The sequence below is a fragment of the Amblyomma mixtum genome, chromosome 2 (genome assembly GCF_055824585.1).
Source record: "Amblyomma mixtum isolate Tamu chromosome 2, ASM5582458v1, whole genome shotgun sequence".
Taxonomy (NCBI): domain Eukaryota; kingdom Metazoa; phylum Arthropoda; class Arachnida; order Ixodida; family Ixodidae; genus Amblyomma; species Amblyomma mixtum.
The window spans coordinates 28442578-28462496 of NC_143013.1; the positions used below are offsets into that span (position 1 = coordinate 28442578).

The following is a 19919-nucleotide window of genomic DNA, read 5'->3' on the forward strand; positions in this document are numbered from 1 at the left end:
GGTGTACAGAGTTGGCTGACAGCCGCAGGATGCATAGCACAAGCTACAGAACAGTTTATTTTCATGGCTTGCCACTCTGCCATCGGCGGACTGATATGTAGCGATTGGCAAAAGCAAAGAGTCCACGCATATTTTAATTTCTGCATGCCTACTTTGTGGCTATTTATCGACGCAAGTCTAAAAAACAAAATAAAAGCAAAAGCGAAGCTGCCACACGACTGGCTGAAAGGAACTCCACGCGTTGACTGACTCCTCCCCTTTTCGAAGGCGAGTTCAAAAGAAAAGGGAGCTGGGACATTTAATTCAATCTGATAGAGAAATTGGCCGCAGAGGAAAATAATTTGAAGTTCTAAGAATGCTTGGAGAGTGTAGATCGAGTTCCAGTGGCAAAAAAGACGATTTTAGATTCCTCTTTTGTGCACCTTCACGGAAAATGCCAGAAATTGGTTAAACATGACTCGGGTCTTGTCCGCTCCTCCGTTCATACCCAACTGTCGCAGAGGACAGACTTACGTGAGTCATAAGGAAAGTGAGCTGAATGCAGCCAAACTTGGGAGTCGTCGCCTCTTACAGCATTCGGGTCAACATTGTCCAGCCTCTCCATAAAGCAGGGCACCTTCTGAAAGCTGTTTATCACCTGCACAATAAACACAAAATGAACAAACAAAACTGCACACCAGCAACCCAAATCGTTCTCACACCACACCACAACTGATTTATTTATTAGATTTATTAGAAACACGACGACAAAAAAATCGGCTGAAGCTATTGTTCCAGATGCTCCAAGGACAGATAAATATTGTCACGGATGGGTCCTTAATCACACAGGCTAGGCGCAAGCCGCCAACAAAGAAGCAGAGTCCCAGCTCCGAGAGCACGCGAGTTCCTCACTTCTTCGTCCTTTCGGCGCCGCTCGGGGACACCTGGCGGCATTATTCCCCCTCCCCCCCCAAAAAAAAGCAAAAACGTGGGCGCACATTGAGTGAACGGGAGGAAGTAAGCAAGTGAACAAACGGTCACATGCCGCTCAACGGCTGCAGGCACTAATAAAAAGAACACGCGGAAGAGGCTACGTCCCTTACTGTGTACAGTAAGGCTTCATGCGCAGTACGTGCACGACCTCAGGCTGAGGTCGACGGCGCGAACTCGGTAGAGTGCCATCGGGGAGGACTTCATACGTCACATCCGTGATACGGCGCAACACTGTGTACGGTCCAAAGTAGCGGCTCAGGAGCTTCTCCGACAGACCTGGGCGACGTACTGGGGTCCATACCCACACTTTGTCGTCGGGGTGGTACTCTACGTGTCGATGTCGTTGGTTGTAGCGTTTTGCATCCGTGGCCTGCTGCCGTCGGATGTGCATACGGGCCAGTTGCCGGGCTTCCTCTGCGTGCCGGGTAAACTCCTCGGCGTCCGACGTGAGCTCCTGGTCGTCAGGGGCGCACGGAAGCATGGCGTCGAGCATTGTCTGTACGTCACGCCCGTAGACGAGGCGAAACGGCGTAAAGCGAGTCGTTTCCTGAAGCGCCGTGTTATAGGCAAACGTCACGTATGGGAGGATCTTGTCCCAGGTCTTGTGCTGTACATCGACGTACATGGCGAGCATGTCCGCTAAGGTTTTGTTGAGGCGCTCCGTGAGCCCGTTTGACTGCGGGTGGTATGCAGTAGTCTTGCGGTGGATCGTGTGACTCAGCTGGAACACCTCGTGCAAGAGCTGTGCAGTAAACGCAGTGCCTCTGTCGGTGATTACGGAAGACGGGGCGCCGTGTCGTAAAACGATGTGGTGTATGAAGAAATGCGCGATTTCCAAGGATGTACTGCGCGGCACCGCCTTGGTTTCCGCATAGCGCGTCAAATAATCAGTCGCAACTATAATCCACTTATTGCCAGATGCTGATACAGGAAATGGGCCCAGAAGATCAATGCCGACTTGGTCAAAAGGTGTGCGAGGTGGTTCAATTGGATGGAGCAAACCTGCAGGCTTTAGCGGTGGCGACTTACGACGCTGGCACTCACGGCAACCTCTGACGTAGCGATGGATGGTCGCTGCAAGTTTAGGCCAATAATAGGCCTGACGCACTCGGGCGAGCGTGCGTGCAAATCCCAAGTGGCCAGATGTGGGCTCATCATGACACGCTGAAAGGATGTCGTCGCGGAGGTCTGATGGCACGACTAGGAGGTAGGTCCGGTCACCGTTACTTGAGTTTTTCTTGTAGAGTACGCCATTGTGAATACAAAAAGAGGACAGGTGGCGGGAAAAGGGTCGAGGTACGTTGGAAGCATGGCCCTCTAGGTGATCCATGACAGACCGCAGGTCAGCGTCAGCACGCTGCCTTGCCACCAAGTCCGAACTGCTGACCACACCTAGGAAACGATGGTCGTCCTCTGCGCTGTCATCAGCTTGCTCAACGGGTGCGCGCGAGAGCGTGTCGGCATCTTCGTGTTTACGTCCGGACTTATAGACAATTGTATAATCAAATTCCTGAAGGCGAAGGCTCCAGCGTGCCAGGCGGCCTGATGGGTCCCGGAGATTGGTCAGCCAGCACAAGGAATGGTGGTCTGTGACGACTTTGAAAGGGCGACCGTAGATATAGGGCCGAAATTTCATCGTGGCCCAGATGACGGCGAGGCACTCCTTTTCTGAGGTGGAATAGTTGATTTCGGTGTGCGAGAGTGTGCGACTCGCATACGCGATCACACGTTCCACGCCTTCTTGATGCTGAACGAGGACGGCACCAAGCCCAATATTGCTAGCGTCGGTGTGTATCTCGGTAGCAGCCTCCTCATCAAAGTGAGCAAGCACAGGGGTAGTGTGCAGCCGTTGTCGCAGCTCTGTGAAAGCAGCCTCTTGCGCGGCAGTCCAGACGAACGGTGTATCTTCACGCGTTAAGCGGGTCAAGGGTTCAGCGATGTTGGAGAAGTCTGCGATAAAACGGCGGTAGTAGGCGCACAAACCCAAGAAGCGCTTGAGCGCTTTCTTTGTAGTAGGACGGGGAAACTCGGCTACGGCGGCAGTTTTCTCGGGGTCGGGTTTTACACCGTCGGCGCTCACAACATGGCCAAGAAACTTGAGCTCTTTGTAGCCAAAGTGGCACTTCTCGGGTTTAAGTGTCAAGTCGGCCAACCGCAGGGCATCCAGCACGGTCCGCAGTCGTTCAAGGTGTTGGTCGAAGGTTTCTGAAAACACCACCACGTCATCTAGATAAACTAAACAGGTTTGCCATTTGAGGCCAGCCAGGACAGTGTCCATCATGCGCTGAAACGTCGCAGGCGCTGAACAAAGGCCGAAGGGCAACACCTTAAATTCATATAGGCCGTCGGGTGTGATGAAGGCAGTTTTTTCGCGGTCACGTTCATCAACCTCAATCTGCCAATATCCGCTCTTTAGGTCGATCGATGAAAAATACTTGGCGCGGCGAAGTCTGTCGAGTGAGTCGTCGATGCGAGGCAGCGGGTAGACGTCCTTTTTCGTTATGGTGTTCAGCTTACGGTAATCGACGCAAAAGCGCAAAGTCCCATCCTTCTTCTTTACCAGAACAACAGGCGACGACCACGGGCTCTTAGAAGGCTGAATTATGCCGTCTGTAAGCATCTCCTTCACCTGCGTTTGGATGGCGTCGCGTTCCTTCGGGGAAATGCGGTACGGCTGCTGTCGTATGGGGCGAGCATCATCGGAAGTGATGATTCGATGCTTTGTGACCGCCGTTTGCCGCACTTTCGAGGAGGATGCGAAGCAGGTTTGGTATTGAAGCAGTAGGGCGCGTAGGTCGCGCTGTTGAGTGGCTGATAGCCCGGAGCTAATATCGATGCGATCCAGGGACGTCTCCGGTTGTACCATGCCCTCGGACGCAAAACACTCAGTAACATCTGCCAATTGGTCGGCCCACGCTATGGCAGTAGCTCGGAAAAGGCGACGAGGTTCGTTGGTAAAATTAGTAATCAGGAGCTCCGACCGACCGTTATGGAGGTGGACAAGGCTTCGGGCCGAGCAAATGCCGTGTGTCAGTAGCAAGGAAAGGGTGCCCTCGGCGACTGCAGGTCCATCACGTAGCCTATCATCGCATTCAACTCTTGCAAAAACACTGGCGCGCGGCGGGATCAAAACACTCTCAGTGGAAATACGAAGGGCGGAGCTGCGTTGACGAACATCGGAGGTGTTGTCGGCTTTCGCTCTAGAAAACGTAACGGTTCTGTTCCGCAGGTCGATAACGGCACCATTCTCACGGAGAAAATCTACGCCCAAAATCAGGTCACGAGAACAGTCGCGGAGCACCAGGCAGCTCACTACGAACGTCGAATCGATGATCTGGACCCTAGCCGTGCACTGTCCAAGCGGAGTAATGATATGGCCCCCCGCCGTCCGGATCTGCATGCCAGAGCAGGGAGTCGTGACTTTCTTCAGAAGCGCTGCCAATTTGCCACTAATAATTGAAAACTCTGCTCCTGTGTCCACCAACGCGCTAATGCTGTGACCGTCGAGAAGCACGGGTATGTCGAGTGAGAATCGCTCCTTTAGATCACCGGCTGTCGTCGACGTCGACAAAGCTCTATCATCGAATGTCGGCGTCGTCAGGGGGTCCTTACAGCATCGATATCCAGCGACCACGCCCCCGGAGGTCGCTGTCTTCAGTTTTCCCGGCGAGGACTGGGCGAGCGGTCCGCTGTCGCTCGCGAAAAGTTCTGCGGATTCGGTGAAAATGATGACCGGCGAGGGGACGGCGATCGGGACTGACGGCGCGCCGTGGACCACAGTGGTTGCTGCGTTACGTACTCTTCAATCGCAGGGGGCCGTTGACCAAATCGGGGTCTTGGCGCATCGGGGGAAAAACCCTGCAGGCCAAGTTCACGATATGGGCACCGCCGGAACAGGTGACCGGGCTCCCCACAATGGAAACACAAACGTCGTCGGTCTGGGCCACGCCAGACGTCCGCTCTGCGCAGGGATCGTCGGTCACTCGGGATGTGCTGCACTGGCTGCACGGAGGGTAGCGGGACGTCGTGATGGGCTTGAACAAACGCCGTTGCATTTGGGGGAGGGCGTCGTAAAGCGTCAGCATACGTCGGGCGGCAGTAGTCCGTCTGGATAGGCTGTGTAAATGCCGCTGGAGTCGGGGCAGGGCGTCGCAGAGCTTCAGCGTACGTCGGGCGGTAGTAATCTGGCTGTACTGGCTGTGGTTCGCCGCGTAGTAACTGTGGCCTGACAGCCTGCTGCACCTCGTCGCGGATAACGCCCATAAAGGAGCTGGCCGTGGTCTGCGACGTACCACAGATCTTCTGCAGCTCCTCACGGACGACAGTGCGGATCATGTCACGGAGGAAGTCGGTATTGGTGTTGAACGCCGGGAGAGGCTCCGTTATGGAAGCAGCAAGGACTGGCCGGTCGTACGCGGTGGAACGCTGCCGGAGAACCTGCTCCATCGTGACAGCCTCTGCTAGAAACTCGGCAACAGTGCTTGGGGGGCTGCGCACGAGGCCGGCGAAAAGCTGTTCTTTCACACCACGCATTAGGTGGCGCAGCTTTTTGGCTTCCGACATGGCTGGGTCAGCCCGCCGGAAGAGACGCGTCATGTCTTCGACGTACATGGTAACCGTTTCATTGGGCATCTGCATGCGGGACTGTAGGGCGCGTTCAGCTCGCTCCCGACGATCAGCGCTGACATGCGTGGCGAGCAATTGACGTCGGAACTCATGCCATGACAAAAGAGCGTCCTCACGGTTTTCGTACCACGTCCGAGCACCGTCCTCCAAGCTGAAGAAAACGTTCCTCAGTTTGGCGGCGTCATCCCACTGGTTAAATGCGGCGACCCGTTCAAACTGGAGGAGCCAATCTTCCACGTCCTCCAGCTGAGTCCCGTGAAAGGATTTTGGTAGCCGTGGGTTTTGGAGGGTGTAGTACGCGGCGCCTTGCATGACTGGTTGAGGGGCAGGCGCCGAGGTAGTGTCAAATGGCCTGAGCTCAGGAGGCAGCCGGCCAGGTGCCAAGGTAGTCTCCAACAGCCTATGCTCAGGGGGCAGTCCTAGATTGCCGCGACTGACCCGATGCACTGGCGTGTCGATAGGGAGAGGTCTGGGGTCCTCGGTGTTAGGAGGGGTGTGCGACATATTCCAGGGCGATGTACCCAGCACCTCCACCAGAAATGTCACGGATGGGTCCTTAATCACACAGGCTAGGCGCAAGCCGCCAACAAAGAAGCAGAGTCCCAGCTCCGAGAGCACGCGAGTTCCTCACTTCTTCGTCCTTTCGGCGCCGCTCGGGGACACCTGGCGGCAATATTCAGAAGGAAACATACATACAAGCACCAGGCAAACGCAGTTCTAGAACAAATCATGGTCGGATAATTCAGCCTTACAACGCCCGTAGTGAAACTTTCAAACATTCCTTCTTCCCTCATGCAGTTGAAATGTGGAATGATTTGCCAATGAGTGTTGTGGAACAGAGTGATGTGCATGAATTCGAACGATCTCTGGATAACCACCTGCTTGAAAGTGCCATTTGATGCTTGACTGAATGATGTACCGTTTCATGCTGATGTATTCAATGCTTGTGAATAGTGCTGTTTTTCTATGAAATTTTTATACCCTCTCTGTAAGGACCCTCGCACGAGGGTTGACAGCATTGTTAAATAAATAAATAAATAAAACTGCACTGCACCGCACACACACACACCACACCACACAAACCACACCGCACCACACCGTACCACACCGCATCACACCGCACCACACCACACCACCACATCCTGGAAGGCAAGGCCTTCAGATTCATGCCCTTACTGTTCAGCTCATTTTGTGCATAGTGCCATATATGTTCTACCTAAATTTATCCTCTCACTGCAAGGTCATTTTATTCATTACTTTCATGTAACACATATCAGGACATGCATAGCATGTTCACATCTTTTTGGGGAAACTTCTGTTAAGACGAAGAAATTGTCTAGCCCCAATTAAAATGAACTCCGAGCTCAGATAAATCGTGTGATCAGACCAAACAGTTGTGAGACTGCAGGACTGCTTTCGCCAACCTACCTTATTCGCGCTCTTCTCGCCTGCCCTGGCCAAGGCAGCCAGTATCTGCAGTAAAGGCTCTGCTTTCAAAGGAAACATTTCCTTGGCCTCGGCAAGCAGGTGGCCCAGACCAGATGCTTCTCCCTGTGAGGAGGACAGAGAGACAGCCGTAGGCACATATTTAAAATTTTTTTTTTCCAATCCACTCATACGCTTTATTTTGTTAGATGCAACTGTCAATGTGTAATGAAAAAAACTGGTCGACCCTCAGTGGCTCTCATTAGTCTCCTATGCATGACAGTGCGCCACTGCATGCAGTGAAACTCAAGTGACCCGCTCAGTATTCTCCTCCTGGCACTTGACACACATTGGCCTTTCTTCGAAAGCAGATAAGCAATTATCATCCACAACACCCACTAAGCGAATACAAATGCTGCCTCTGGATATTCACACTCCAGCTGGTTTGGCAAATTTACGCCATATTTCCAGACGCTTTTCGAAGGCGTCCCCAGCAGTTACTGCCAGGAAGTTGCAGACTGTAAGAAGTGGCCTGGCTTTCACTTCCACTGTAGTCAGCTCATTTCAGGGCACCACTAAAAACTTATGAATATTATGTGTGCTGCTTTCTACTTCCCCTGTCCTCTGGCCCCGTTAGGTCAGCGAAACCGGCTCTGCAGGTAAAAAATTTACAGAGCCCATTTACGTATACTAGAAGGAAGCAAACGAACCTCTTTCCAGAACTCTTCAGCAATACCTTGGTGCTCCAGAAGTTTCTCCGCAAGGCTAAACAGCGGCTGTAAAAAGAGCAAAGTTTGCTCGCCAAAAAAACAAAACAAAACAAGAAAAAAAGGAAGGAAGGCAATTTAAAAACAACACAAGCAGCATCATGACATGCATGACAGTAGAGGCTTTGTTGTACATGTAGCTCCCATATTAAAAGGTACAATCAGTTCACACATAAGAATGAATTCCATGTTCCATCTTCTTATTGCAGAGGAAAAGCTTGGGTGAATTCTGAATGAAAACTATCCCACAGTTAAGGTGGGAAAAGCATCTACACTTATTTTTGAAAGTCATGCAACAATACGCATGTACGCTTATCCAGTAACCATTTGCCTACTCACCTCAATGGGGCCAAATGTGTGATGTTCAAATGATGTGAATAAGAGTACGACGAGCTCATACACGATGGCGTGAACTTTCCTGGGAACCACCTGAAATGCAAGTATCAGCTTCAAACATTGCCCAAAAACATGAGAGGCATTTTTAGTCATTGCACTCTTTTGGAGGTTACCAGCAAACAGATCAATTCATATGCCACAAGCGTGTTCTATTCAGCAGATCTCCTTCAAATTACACTGATCTCTGCCTCAAAGTGAGGATAAGTGCTCAAAAGTTACAAAAAAAAAAATGGAAGATCAGAAACGTATTAAATGCAGTGATAAGTATTAGGAATTTCAAATATTTTGTTAACAGTATTTGCTTTTTGATATGCACAGGGCATTCACTATTTGTATTATTTAAATTCATCGCGCATTAGATAATTATGAATGTTTCAAATCATCTGTGCCTGTGGCCAAACATACGAACGTCTTCAAACAGCCTTCGCTAGTGCAAATTACAGCCTCTCACACTTGTCACATCAGTGAACTTTCTCTTTACGCCGAGTCGAATGCCAGCATGTGGTGATAGTGTACAGTCCACCCTTCCATCTGCATGCTCCTATGTGCCCCGTCATACTTGATCTCACCCATCAAAACAAATCAGTTGACAGTCACCATGAACAGGCGATGATTTCGGCTCACCTGTTCCGAGCCCACAAATTGGAAATGAAGTGCAGCACCACTTTGCATGTCATTTAATTGAGTGCCATGACACAGTTTGCAGTTCAGCATGAATGCGTTGGCGAAGAAAGCAAACCAATGCAAGTGATCTTGTGGCAGTTGTTTATAATTTTTGAACACCATGATAGAACGCACTGGTGCATGTGTAAACGGGGTTCTTAGCTTCCTAGCTCCCCATCAGGGAGTACAATAGTGGAGTGAGCAGAGCTGCTACCAGCAAGGGCTCCCGCCTCAATTTCATACATTCTTCACCTACACAAATATAATTTTCTTTGTTAAGATCAAGAGACTCTCTTTTTGGCTACACCGGACAAGGAAAATGGGGGAAGGGGTGATGGAAGCAAGAGCCCTAACAGTTTGTCGGGCCGGCTCTTGGTGGCAGTCAGTGCACCGATTTTATGCAAGGCCCAGCATTAGCTTGCATGAGCTTTATTTACGTGCTGACAGCCGATTTTATGAGGAAAGAGCAAAATAACTTGTGTGACAGGTAAAAGATTTTGCCATTTGGAAATGTCACTATGTTTCGCCGCGAGTGAACAGATTCGCAAGTCTGAATGGTTAGGAGGTTTGAACAGTTCGACAGCAAATATGATTTGCTAATTACTTGAAGTTCCACAAAATCGCGCACTCCTAAATACAGGCCAATGGAGCCACATGTGTTTTGTCGACGATTTGAAGTTGCTTTGCACTCTTGTTCCTTACACATTTAAAGAAAGCAGTGGGACAAAAAACGTTTCCTTGGCTCCCCTCATGCAACAAACGAGTAATAAACTGTTCACATGCCCCATTCCCGAGAAGAGCTGGATGCCGCAAAGCATTATTAAGGAAGCCGAAGGCATCCATTCGGAAGGCCTCCTTGGCCAGGGCAGTAATCGGAATCTCTGGCAGCACACAGGGGCGCACCAGCAGCCACGACATCAGCAGGGGACCGTGGGCCCGGTTTCCCCCCAGGGAGGACATGCTGCGATCTAGCACCTGCAGTAAGAAAGTACAACATTCTGGTTTAGCTTATGGGGCTTAACGTCCCAAAGCGACTCAGGTATCGGACACCCACCAGTCTTGCACATGCAACAATTGTATGCACATGATTGCGGCTGAAGAAACATTACATCTACTACCCAAAGGGGGAATTTTAAATTCTTTTTCCCAGCCCCACCACAGCATTCATTCATTTGTCTCCTTGCAGTATTTCAAGACAAAACAAGCATTGCATTACGGGTAGGCCATGACAGAGAAGCCCTCAGGCACAACTAGACATGCCCTCACCACACTTTAAAGGTGCACTGAAGAGGAATCTGAACTTGTCTTTTTGCCGCGGGAACTCGATCTATACGTTCTGAGCTTTCTTAGAAACTGCGATTTACTGCCCTGTGTGGCTGATTTCCCCAATTAAATCGAATTAACGGCCAGCTCCCGCCCCTTTTTTTTTTTAATTCTGCCTCGTACGGTGGGCGGAGTCGACCAACGCGTGGAGCGCCTTTCACACAGTCCCGTGGCGGCTTGCCGCTTTGCCATCGGCGGAGTAATACGTAGTAGTCCGTAGTAGCAAATAGTCTGCGCGTATTTTTATTTCTTTGGGCTTATTTTTCGGCTATATTATCTGTGAATGAAGCTATTTATTCACGGAAACCTAAAAAAACAAAATAAAGCGAAAGCAAAGCCTCCACGGGACTGGGTGAAAATCGCTCCACGCGTTGGTCGACTCCACCCACCGTACGAGGCAGAATTGAAAAAAAAGGCCGGAGCCGGACGTTAATTCATTTTAATTGGGGAAATCGGCCACACAGGGCAATAAGTCACTGTTTCTAAGAATGCTAGGAACGTGTGGATCGAGTTCCCGCGGCAAAAAGACATGTTCAGAATCCTCTTCAGTGCACCTTTAAGTCTCAAAAAAGCATTGCAGCTCAGCAGTTCCTTCAATACTTGACACATATTAGCTGAATTTCAAAGTCCCCACCTCAGAAAAAACAAGTCAGAACAAAACAGACAGCCTGTGCGCCAACAAAGCATGCGATAGGAGTATACCCCTTCTTGTTTCCTCTTACCTTCAATTTCTCAGCATCTTGCAGTAGCTGGTGGTTTGTTGCATCAGCACCTTTTAGCGGCTGGTGGCCTGTACTGCAGGGGAGAAGAGCCAGGGCTCTCGTTCAGGCTCCCAACTCACAGAGCTAGATGTGAGGACACTTACCTCTGGCCCACGTGGAATTTATGAAGCCAGTCAAGATCCAGGCTCTCTACAAGCACAATGCACTCCAAGTAGCTGCATGAAATTGCAATTAAGAAACTAATTACACAAGCACACATTCAAAAAGTGGCACAGTGGCTATGGTACTGGACTCATTTAAAACTCGACCACGAGAATTAATAAGCTTCAGCATGCAGTCTGTGTCTCGTGCAGCCAGAAATTTTTCCTGGATCTCTCCATCTGCCCATGACTGCTGGCCTCACAAATGCATCGTTGCACGCCATACTGCCGTCCGTGGGAAACTACATAAAGAGTGTGGTATACAAGTGTTGTGTCCCCATATTGCTTTTGTGTGTGTGCGCCCCCTCCTAACGACCACTCGCATTCCCCTCCTAACGACCACTCAATCCTCCTCCTAACGACACTTGCCCCTCGTCGCACGCTGTCACCAGATGCCCCCCCACGGTGCGCCCCCGCACCCTCCTCCTGTTCTGGGAAGCCACTCCCTCCCGTGGACGCTTCTCAGCTCCCTCCTTTCTTCGGGCGGCCAGTTCGGCTCCTGCCTCGGTCGACGCTGGTCGCACCCTCATCGGCTTTAAATAAACGAAGTCTAAAAGTACCGTGTGCGTCTTTCGCTGCATTCAACACAGCGACCGGACACGACAGTGGCGACGAGAAAGTGGATTCGACCCGCGCTACGCAACGCTATTGACAAGCCATGGCTACGCGAGGGTTTCCCAATCAGATACCAGAGTTCAACGGCTCATCGTGGTCATCGTGGGTTGGACGCCTTCAGTTCTACTTTGAAGCTAACAACATCACAGACCCAGCCTTGAAGAGGGCCAACCTGCTGACGCTGTGCGGGGAGCAGACCTACGATACTGTCTGCGCCCTTATTCAGCCAAGCACACCAGCGGCAGTGTCTTACGACGACATCGTAAAAGCGCTGCAAAAGCACTACGACCCAAGGCCATCCGAGGTCTACAGCCGGGCTCGCTTCCAACGACGAGATCAACTGGGAGGAGAAACTGTGAGCGCCTACGTAGCCGCGCTCAAGAAGCTCGCTGCCGACTGCAATTTTGGAACGCTGTCGACAACAGCTACCGGGCAGGAGGGAGACGCAGCTTCTTCTGCTAACACCACCATGCTTCCCTTGGACGTGATGTTACGCGACAGATTTGTGTGCGGACTGAGTGACGAGTCACTGCAGCAGCGCCTGTTCGCTGAGAAGGACCTCACATTCAGCAAAGCTTACGACATCGCCGTTCGAGCGGAGAGCGCCGGTCACCAGCAGAGAGGGATTCGCCGGAACACCGAGCCGGTACACCAGACAAGCAACCAGGTGCGCAAGCCTTCTGTTGTTGTAAAATCGGTCAAAAAGGCACAACGCTGCTGGCGGTGTGACGACCAACACAACCCCCAGGGATGTCGATTCCAGTCAGCCACGTGTAATTTTTGCCACAAGCGAGGGCATATCGAAAGAGCATGCATTACGAAACGGAGACTTGCCAAGATAAAGTCACCTTCCCAGCCTAATCACAGCGTCAACGCCTCAGAGAATACGCCGCTATCTGATCTCCATGGAACAACATCAGCAACACCATCTGTGTTGTACGACCTGAACACCATGAATCTCGGCACGCGACCGAAGATTTTTACAGAAGTAAGCGTACATCACCAGCTGATTAAGTTCGAGGTGGACTCCGGCGCAGCCTGTACTCTGATCAGTGAGGACACGTTCCGAACTTCATGGCCATCTGACGCACCCGCCCTGCAACAAGACGACACGCACCTGCGAACGTGGTCAGGACAGAATCTGCCACTATTGGGCTCTGCCAACGTGCAGGTTAACTACAACGGCCAGACCCATACGCTACCTCTGCTTGTTGTGAAGGGCACAGGATCAAGCCTTCTAGGGAGAAACTGGTTTTCTCCACTAGGCGTGATGATATGCGGTAAACATCAAAACGCCGATGCGCTAAGCCGTCTGCCACTAGACGCAACTGTTGACGAACCATTTCCACCAGGAGACGTTCTGATGTTCGAAGCACTGCCAGAACCTCCGCTTACAGCAGGCACAGTTGCAGCATCTACGCAGAAGTGCGCAGCTCTCCGGCTAGTTTACACAGCTGTTCAACAAGGCAACGTGCATAAACTCAAAGGGGACAACTTCGACGCTTACCGCAGGCGAGCTACAGAGTTGAGCACCCATCGCGGCTGCATCATATTTGGGTCCCGAGTTGTGATGCCGAGAGAACTACGCGCACAAGCTATGTCTCTCATCCACGCCGGACATCGGGGCATCGTTGCAATGAAAAAGTGTGCCAGAAGCTACATGTGGTGGCCTGGCATTGACAACGACATCGAAACAGTGGTGCGAGAATGCAAGCCTTGCCAGAGCAGCCGGAGCGCCCCGCCGAAAGCTCCTGTCCCAGAATGGGAAAAGCCAGACACACCATGGCACACACTGCACATTGATTTTGCAGGACCAATTGAGGGCTGCACTTTCCTTGTGGTCGTAGATGCCTACACAAAGTGGCTTGAGATAAGGCAAATGGGACAGACGACTTCGGCAGCAGTCATTGACAACCTCCGATCACTATTTGCAACGTTCGGCCTGCCGCGCAAGGTAGTGTCGGACAACGGAACACCGTTTGTGTCTGCGGAGATCCTCAAGTTTTATCGCGACAACGGGATCTCATCAGTTACATCGGCCCCCTACCACCCAGCGACAAACGGACAAGCCGAGCGCTACGTAGCCGAGCTAAAACGCGCCCTTGAAAGAGATCAGACAGGCTCGCTGCAGCGCCGCCTTGCGCGCTTTCTCTTCAAGCAGCACACGACGGTTCAGAGCACAACAGGCGAGACCCCCTCGAAAATGATGTTCGAGCGTGAAATGCGAACCCAGCTCACAGCCATCCTCCCCGAGCCAAAGGCAGAGACGTTCCGGGAAGAAAAAGCAATTCCGCGCTGCGGCACGCTTAATGAGGGGCAGCGCGTCCTCGCCCGACAGTTTCTGAAAAAGCCACGCTGGGAGGAAGCTACAATTGTCAGACGCATAGGCCTGCGCTCTTGGCTCGTCAACATACATGGCACAGTAGCACGCCGACATCTCAACCAGCTGCGTAGATTTACGACGCCGTCTGAGAGCTGTCCGCCAGCGGAGAGAACACGTGCACCATTTTCCCACATAGCCTGGCACCTCTTCCCGGAAGAAGAGACTTCGCCCAGGACAGACCTAGGAGACACAGCGAACAACAGCCAGCCTACAAGTGTTTCTCCCCCGAGCGCACAAAGCCAGCGCGCCTCCACGCGTGAGCGCCGACCCCCTGCACGATACCAGGCAACTTTCTAAGGGGGAAGGAAGTGTTGTGTCCCCATATTGCTTTTGTGTGTGTGCGCCCCCTCCTAACGACCACTCGCATTCCCCTCCTAACGACCACTCAATCCTCCTCCTAACGACACTTGCCCCTCGTCGCACGCTGTCACCAGATGCCCCCCCACGGTGCGCCCCCGCACCCTCCTCCTGTTCTGGGAAGCCACTCCCTCCCGTGGACGCTTCTCAGCTCCCTCCTTTCTTCGGGCGGCCAGTTCGGCTCCTGCCTCGGTCGACGCTGGTCGCACCCTCATCGGCTTTAAATAAACGAAGTCTAAAAGTACCGTGTGCGTCTTTCGCTGCATTCAACACAGCGACCGGACACGACAACAAGTCAACTAATATTTGAAGTTAACTTTTTTTTTGTGCCCAGCGAAGGCTCGGGTTTTGGAGAGGGTTACATGCCTTCCTTAATGACTAACAACTATCCATGTGTTCTCTTTTTGTATACCACCAAATTCCTACTAAGGTGGGTTCATGACAGTATGAGCCTTCGCAGCGTCAGAAACTGGTAGACTTCAAGGCTGCCACATACACATCAAAAGATTCAGTGCCTGCAAAATATTCTTAAAACTTTTACTGCATCCAAATTCATGAAATTTTCAACTCGCGATAAATAAGTCTTTTGAAGTAAATGATATTTGCCAGTGCCACTCATAAATGCAACAAGCAAATACTTTACTGAAACAATGCTCAAAGCCATACACCCTTGATACAAATGACCAACTAAACATCTGTTATCACACTCTTCTCGGCTGCCATTTTGAAACCAGAAGAGTACAAGTCGGTGTGTTACTGATTGCTAAATTGGTAAATTGTTTTTTAAGGACAGGAAATGGCCTAGTGGACACCTGAACTGCACCTTAAGAAAGGGAGGAAGGTGGGAGTGAAAGAAGGTTTGGTGTATGGGGCTTAACGTCCCAAAGCAGCTCAGGCTATGAGATACGCCGTAGTGAACAGCTCCGGAAATTTCGACCACCTGGGGTTCTTTAACATGCACTGACATCGCGCAGTACACGGGCCTCTAGAATTTCGCCTCCATCGAAATTCAACCGCCACGACCGGGATCGAACCCGCGTCTTTCGGGTCAGCAGCCAAGCACCATAACCACTGAGCCACCACGGCGGCTGGGAGTGAAAGAAGAAAGACAGAAAGAGGTGCCATAGTGGAGTATAACCTTGTTTTAAGATAGCATTAAAGGCCGTGTTTTCCAAAAAATCTGGCACTGGCATTGTGAGTGAAAAATCACAGGCACAGCTTTGGCAGGTAGTCCCTTGAGGACTGCCTGCCTACGAGTCAGGTGGGCCATCTAGGTCACTTGACCTTGCAATGCCCTCACAACGTGCCCACCGGATAGTGAGAAAACCGCCCATCATGGCAGGTGGCAGTTAAATTAATAATTAAATTAATAATTGCTCATTTGGGAAGAGCAACCTGGGCCACACAAGGCCCACCACTGAGAGCACTTGCCATTGCAGGGCAGTGGCTCACAGATCACTCAACCACTGCACCAGGGGTATGATGACTCCCAGGGATTTATAAATGTAGAGAATGACCTTCTGCCTATATGGAAATTAACTCATTATGCTATGGCGTCATACCCTTAAGGCGGAGCTTAAGTGTCCCCTCCAATTTTTTCATCCACAGCATGGCCTTTTGTGACGATGCGCAAGACATTATAAATACAGACCACTAACAGCAATTCGAAATAAAAAAATTACACACACAAAAGAAATCTGGTATTTCTACCCACTTAAGAGATCACACAAGAACTTGCAAACCTGATCAGATCCAAAATGGGCCGATGACTATCACTCAGAAGCTTCCTGAAAGAATTTCTCTGTCCAAAGTTGTGCTTCTGTAATAGACGTCACAAAAAGAATTGCTGTGTGCCACATGGGAGCCATCTCCATACAGACCAGTGCCTGTTGAATCAGAGCCGCTCGCACGAGATGAGTTAAGCAGTTGCTATGATAAACCAGCTGTCGCATAATATTTGACATGCCCAATCACCACAGATAAACTGACTAGCACTACTAAGAACTTCCAAGCTTTATGACTGCAAAGGCCTTGTATGTTTCATATTGCCAAGCTTTCACCAGAAAACAAATATGCACAGCTACAATAGTTCAACAGAAAAAAAGACTAAAACAAGCAATACATCTGAGCACTCATCAATGATAACAAACAGTGACAATTCTTTGCCACTCCCAGCTGACACCTCCATCTGCTAACCTCTGCAAACTGGTGTTTCGCAGCAGCAGACAACAGCATGCAACCTTTAGTAATGAACGAGCATAAAATCAGTGGCCACTTGGGTGCGCAGGTAATCAGTGCAAGTCGCAACAGCACCACACAAGAAACGAAGCCGAAGAACTGGGGGGACACACATACACACACGTGCAATTGTGTTTACTTCCAGAATTTTTTTTATCTGCTTCATGCTTTCAACAATGCTTTGTACAGTAACGCTCACATTTCAAACACCGCCCATGTTGTTCTTACGCTTCTGCAACACTTTTTTAGACCAGCAGCAAGATTAACAAGCAGTGGTACTGATAGACTGTGTTTACCAGAACAGGCTCTAGGCATATGCAAATACAGTCGATCCCGGATATATCGAACTCGAAGGGGATCGCGAAAAAGTTCGATATATCAATAATTCGAAATATAAAATATGCCTATTAGACGCTTATTTTAAAATTGCGCAAATCTCGGACAATTTCCCGGGATCGTAGCAAGTGGGAACTTACCGATTTATTCCTCTTAAGTCCACAAAAACGAAAGCACAACTCCACGATTAGCGCGCTTTATTTCGCAAGAAAAGTCAGTGAACTTTGCTTGCCTCTTCCTCTGCACCATGCAGTTCATTAAGCTGTCCTCAAGCTTGTTGAGAGTATCCAAATGAGAAAGTCCAGTGCCCTCCATTGCGCCACAACAGCGATGAATGACGCTGAATGCGGATGCAAGTTCAGCCGCAGTGCATGGCGGCTGGGCCTCTTCGCACAATCTTCGTCACTGCTCGGGTCCGCTTCCTCGGTATCGATGATGTCAGCCACGATGTGAGCATCAGAAATTAGGGAGCTCCTTATGGCCATTCCCATTTCCTTTCACACCCCCCACAAAGTTCCCATCACGTGACTAAGCGCAGCTGTCCAAGGCCAGCGCCGCGTGAACTCTTAGGAGAAGCCCATTTGCAGGAGCGCGCGCTAGTGGAAGAAGCCCACTTCCAGGGTGGCGCATACTGGGAGAAGCGCACTTGCGGGGGCTCGGCATGGCACGGAGTTCGATATATCAAATATAGGGTGCACAGGAGTTCGATAAACGTAAACAAATTTGCTATAATTTTGCATGAGATTCCCAAGGGGATTCTACATCTGTTCGATATAGGCAATAATTCGATATATCCGGGTTCTATATATCCGGGATCGACTGTATTCGATGATTTCAAATATTCGGTCGAACAGTAAAGTATCCGATATTCGATTTGATCCGAATGTTTGGTATTCGAAATCTGAGGACGTGCAGCTACCTTGGCTTCTGCGGAACGAGACTGAGCGGACTGCCGCAACCGCTCTTCTCTGCGTGAAAAGGCGTGATGGTGCGAGCACGAAGGGGAGCTAGCACGAGACACATGGATATGGGTGCCTCTTTCCGAAGCCTGACACAGGATGGCGCTAGGGGCTGGGCGCGTGGTGCATATGCCTGGTGTCGTGGAGTCATCGCTTAAAAAAGCAACCGCTGCGCAATGGTGCAATTGCAATTGAGAGCAGCAGTTGAAGGCCCCACATATAGGCCTCACACCCCGCAAATACGTCCGCACCACATCCAGTCCGATCGCCATTGTTGCGGAAAGCCGACGCAGCTTCAGTCAATCTGACAAAGCTTCAATGCATTCTCTTTTTTTGGTGTAATAGCCTCGTGTGTTTGAAAAATATATTATTCTGAATATGCTTATTGTGCCGTTCTACCTTTTTGTGTGCCGGAAGTATTCGAAATATTTGAACTTATTCGAAGAAAATTAATTCGCTTCGAACCAAACGACCACTACTCGCTCATACCTAAGAAAAGCTTTTCACTCCCCCTATGCTAGCTAAGCACTAGACAGTGGCACCTGACCTAGAGCACAATCCTCCTGCTTCCAGAACAATGTGGCAGATACAGGTGGCGACAGTGATAATAAAACATGCAGAAAGCACATAACGGTGAAAACAGCTTCTAAAGAAGAGGCGAATTTGGGATTTGTCTGTACCTGAAATACATCCAGGAGAAGAATTATGTTTTCCAGTGTTGGCTGGAAGTCTTTGTAGTACAGCAGAACAATCTTCAAGAGCTCACACTGGAAAGCAGCAATTTTAGGAGAATTAAAAAAAGAAAAAGGAGACAGCAACACTGTAAAATAAAAGCTGCAAACCAACTACGCTCACCTGTTCTTGAAGTGTGTAGTTAACCCACTGGCTAATAAGAGTGTTTGTCTGCAAAAAAAAAAAATCACTGGACAGTTACGAGTGTGTAACACTGTAAATATAAGTCTACACTGTATAAAAGTCTACTGTAAATATAAACTCACTGATAATTACTGACGAAAAATTTGTGGCTTTACTTCCAATTGATCATAAACTGCACATCGTGCATAGCAGAATAACAGCCTTTTCCACTACTATTCATCTCAGCAAAGGTAACTTCCTATTAATGTGACAACAGTACAACAGGATAACTGCTGTCAAGGACAGAGCAATATACTATGAACTGAAACAGAAGATGGCCCCTAATTGGAATAAGCCTAATCGCCACACTTAGAATACAAAAGCAAATAAAACCATTAGCATGATCCTCTGCTTCAGAAGGACAGCTGCAGACAAGCACCTTCATGAGACGTGCATTGCTGGTTGTTATACAAAAAGATCACTGGAGCATATAGTGTTACACTATAACATACTTACAAGGCATGATGATGGATTCCTAATTCTCTAGCATGATGTCACGTGACATGACGGAAGACACAAATGAAGCCAGCCAATTTACTACATGCAGAGCTCGCGACGAGCTAACATCAAGTAAGGGTAAAGGCTACCAACTAAAACCAAATACTGCAGCTCACTTTAAAAATATATTCGTCATGTAGCACACAAAATGTGCACAATATGTGCAACTTTCCACAGTTTGTACGAAAATGGCACCTTACCATATAAGGCCCATGTGACTCCCTTGTAGGCGGTTGGACCTCAATTGTCAGATCCAACTGCTCAATGACCTATTAGAGCAAAGCAACACAGAATAAACCTTGCAAGCTCATTGCACAACAAAAATTGGACATCCCATTCATTTAACAATGTCCATGATGTTCAAAATTCCAAATTTGCATTGTAAAAAACGTTTGTATTACTAGATGACCTCCTATTGAGATGACCCTGATCCCCACATTTGGAATATAATAGCAAACAAGCTATTCGCATAACCCACTGCTTTGAAAGGGCAGTTGCGGACACGCACCTTCATTGGTACACAC

At 49.8% G+C, this 19919-nt stretch overlaps 1 protein-coding gene across 3 annotated transcripts in view; it reads right to left on the minus strand.

Annotated features, from left to right (window-relative positions):
- Nup188 (nuclear pore complex protein Nup188) overlaps nucleotides 1-19919 on the minus strand; it is a 74322-nt gene that overhangs the window by 46409 nt on the left and 7994 nt on the right. For 2 of the 3 annotated variants that reach the window (XM_089570981.1, XM_089570980.1), the window contains exons 9-19: nucleotides 19596-19664; nucleotides 18838-18885; nucleotides 18663-18749; nucleotides 16192-16268; nucleotides 11038-11109; nucleotides 10895-10967; nucleotides 9633-9824; nucleotides 8130-8219; nucleotides 7734-7799; nucleotides 7027-7149; nucleotides 514-637 (exon numbers count right to left, since the gene is read on the minus strand). In XM_089570981.1, the coding sequence (XP_089427107.1) occupies nucleotides 514-637; nucleotides 7027-7149; nucleotides 7734-7799; nucleotides 8130-8219; nucleotides 9633-9824; nucleotides 10895-10967; nucleotides 11038-11109; nucleotides 16192-16268; nucleotides 18663-18749; nucleotides 18838-18885; nucleotides 19596-19664 (1021 nt within the window). Of the gene's footprint in view, nucleotides 1-513; nucleotides 638-7026; nucleotides 7150-7733; nucleotides 7800-8129; nucleotides 8220-9632; nucleotides 9825-10894; nucleotides 10968-11037; nucleotides 11110-16191; nucleotides 16269-18662; nucleotides 18750-18837; nucleotides 18887-19595; nucleotides 19665-19919 lie in introns of those variants that run through there. The other variant, XM_089570982.1, reaches the window with a different exon arrangement.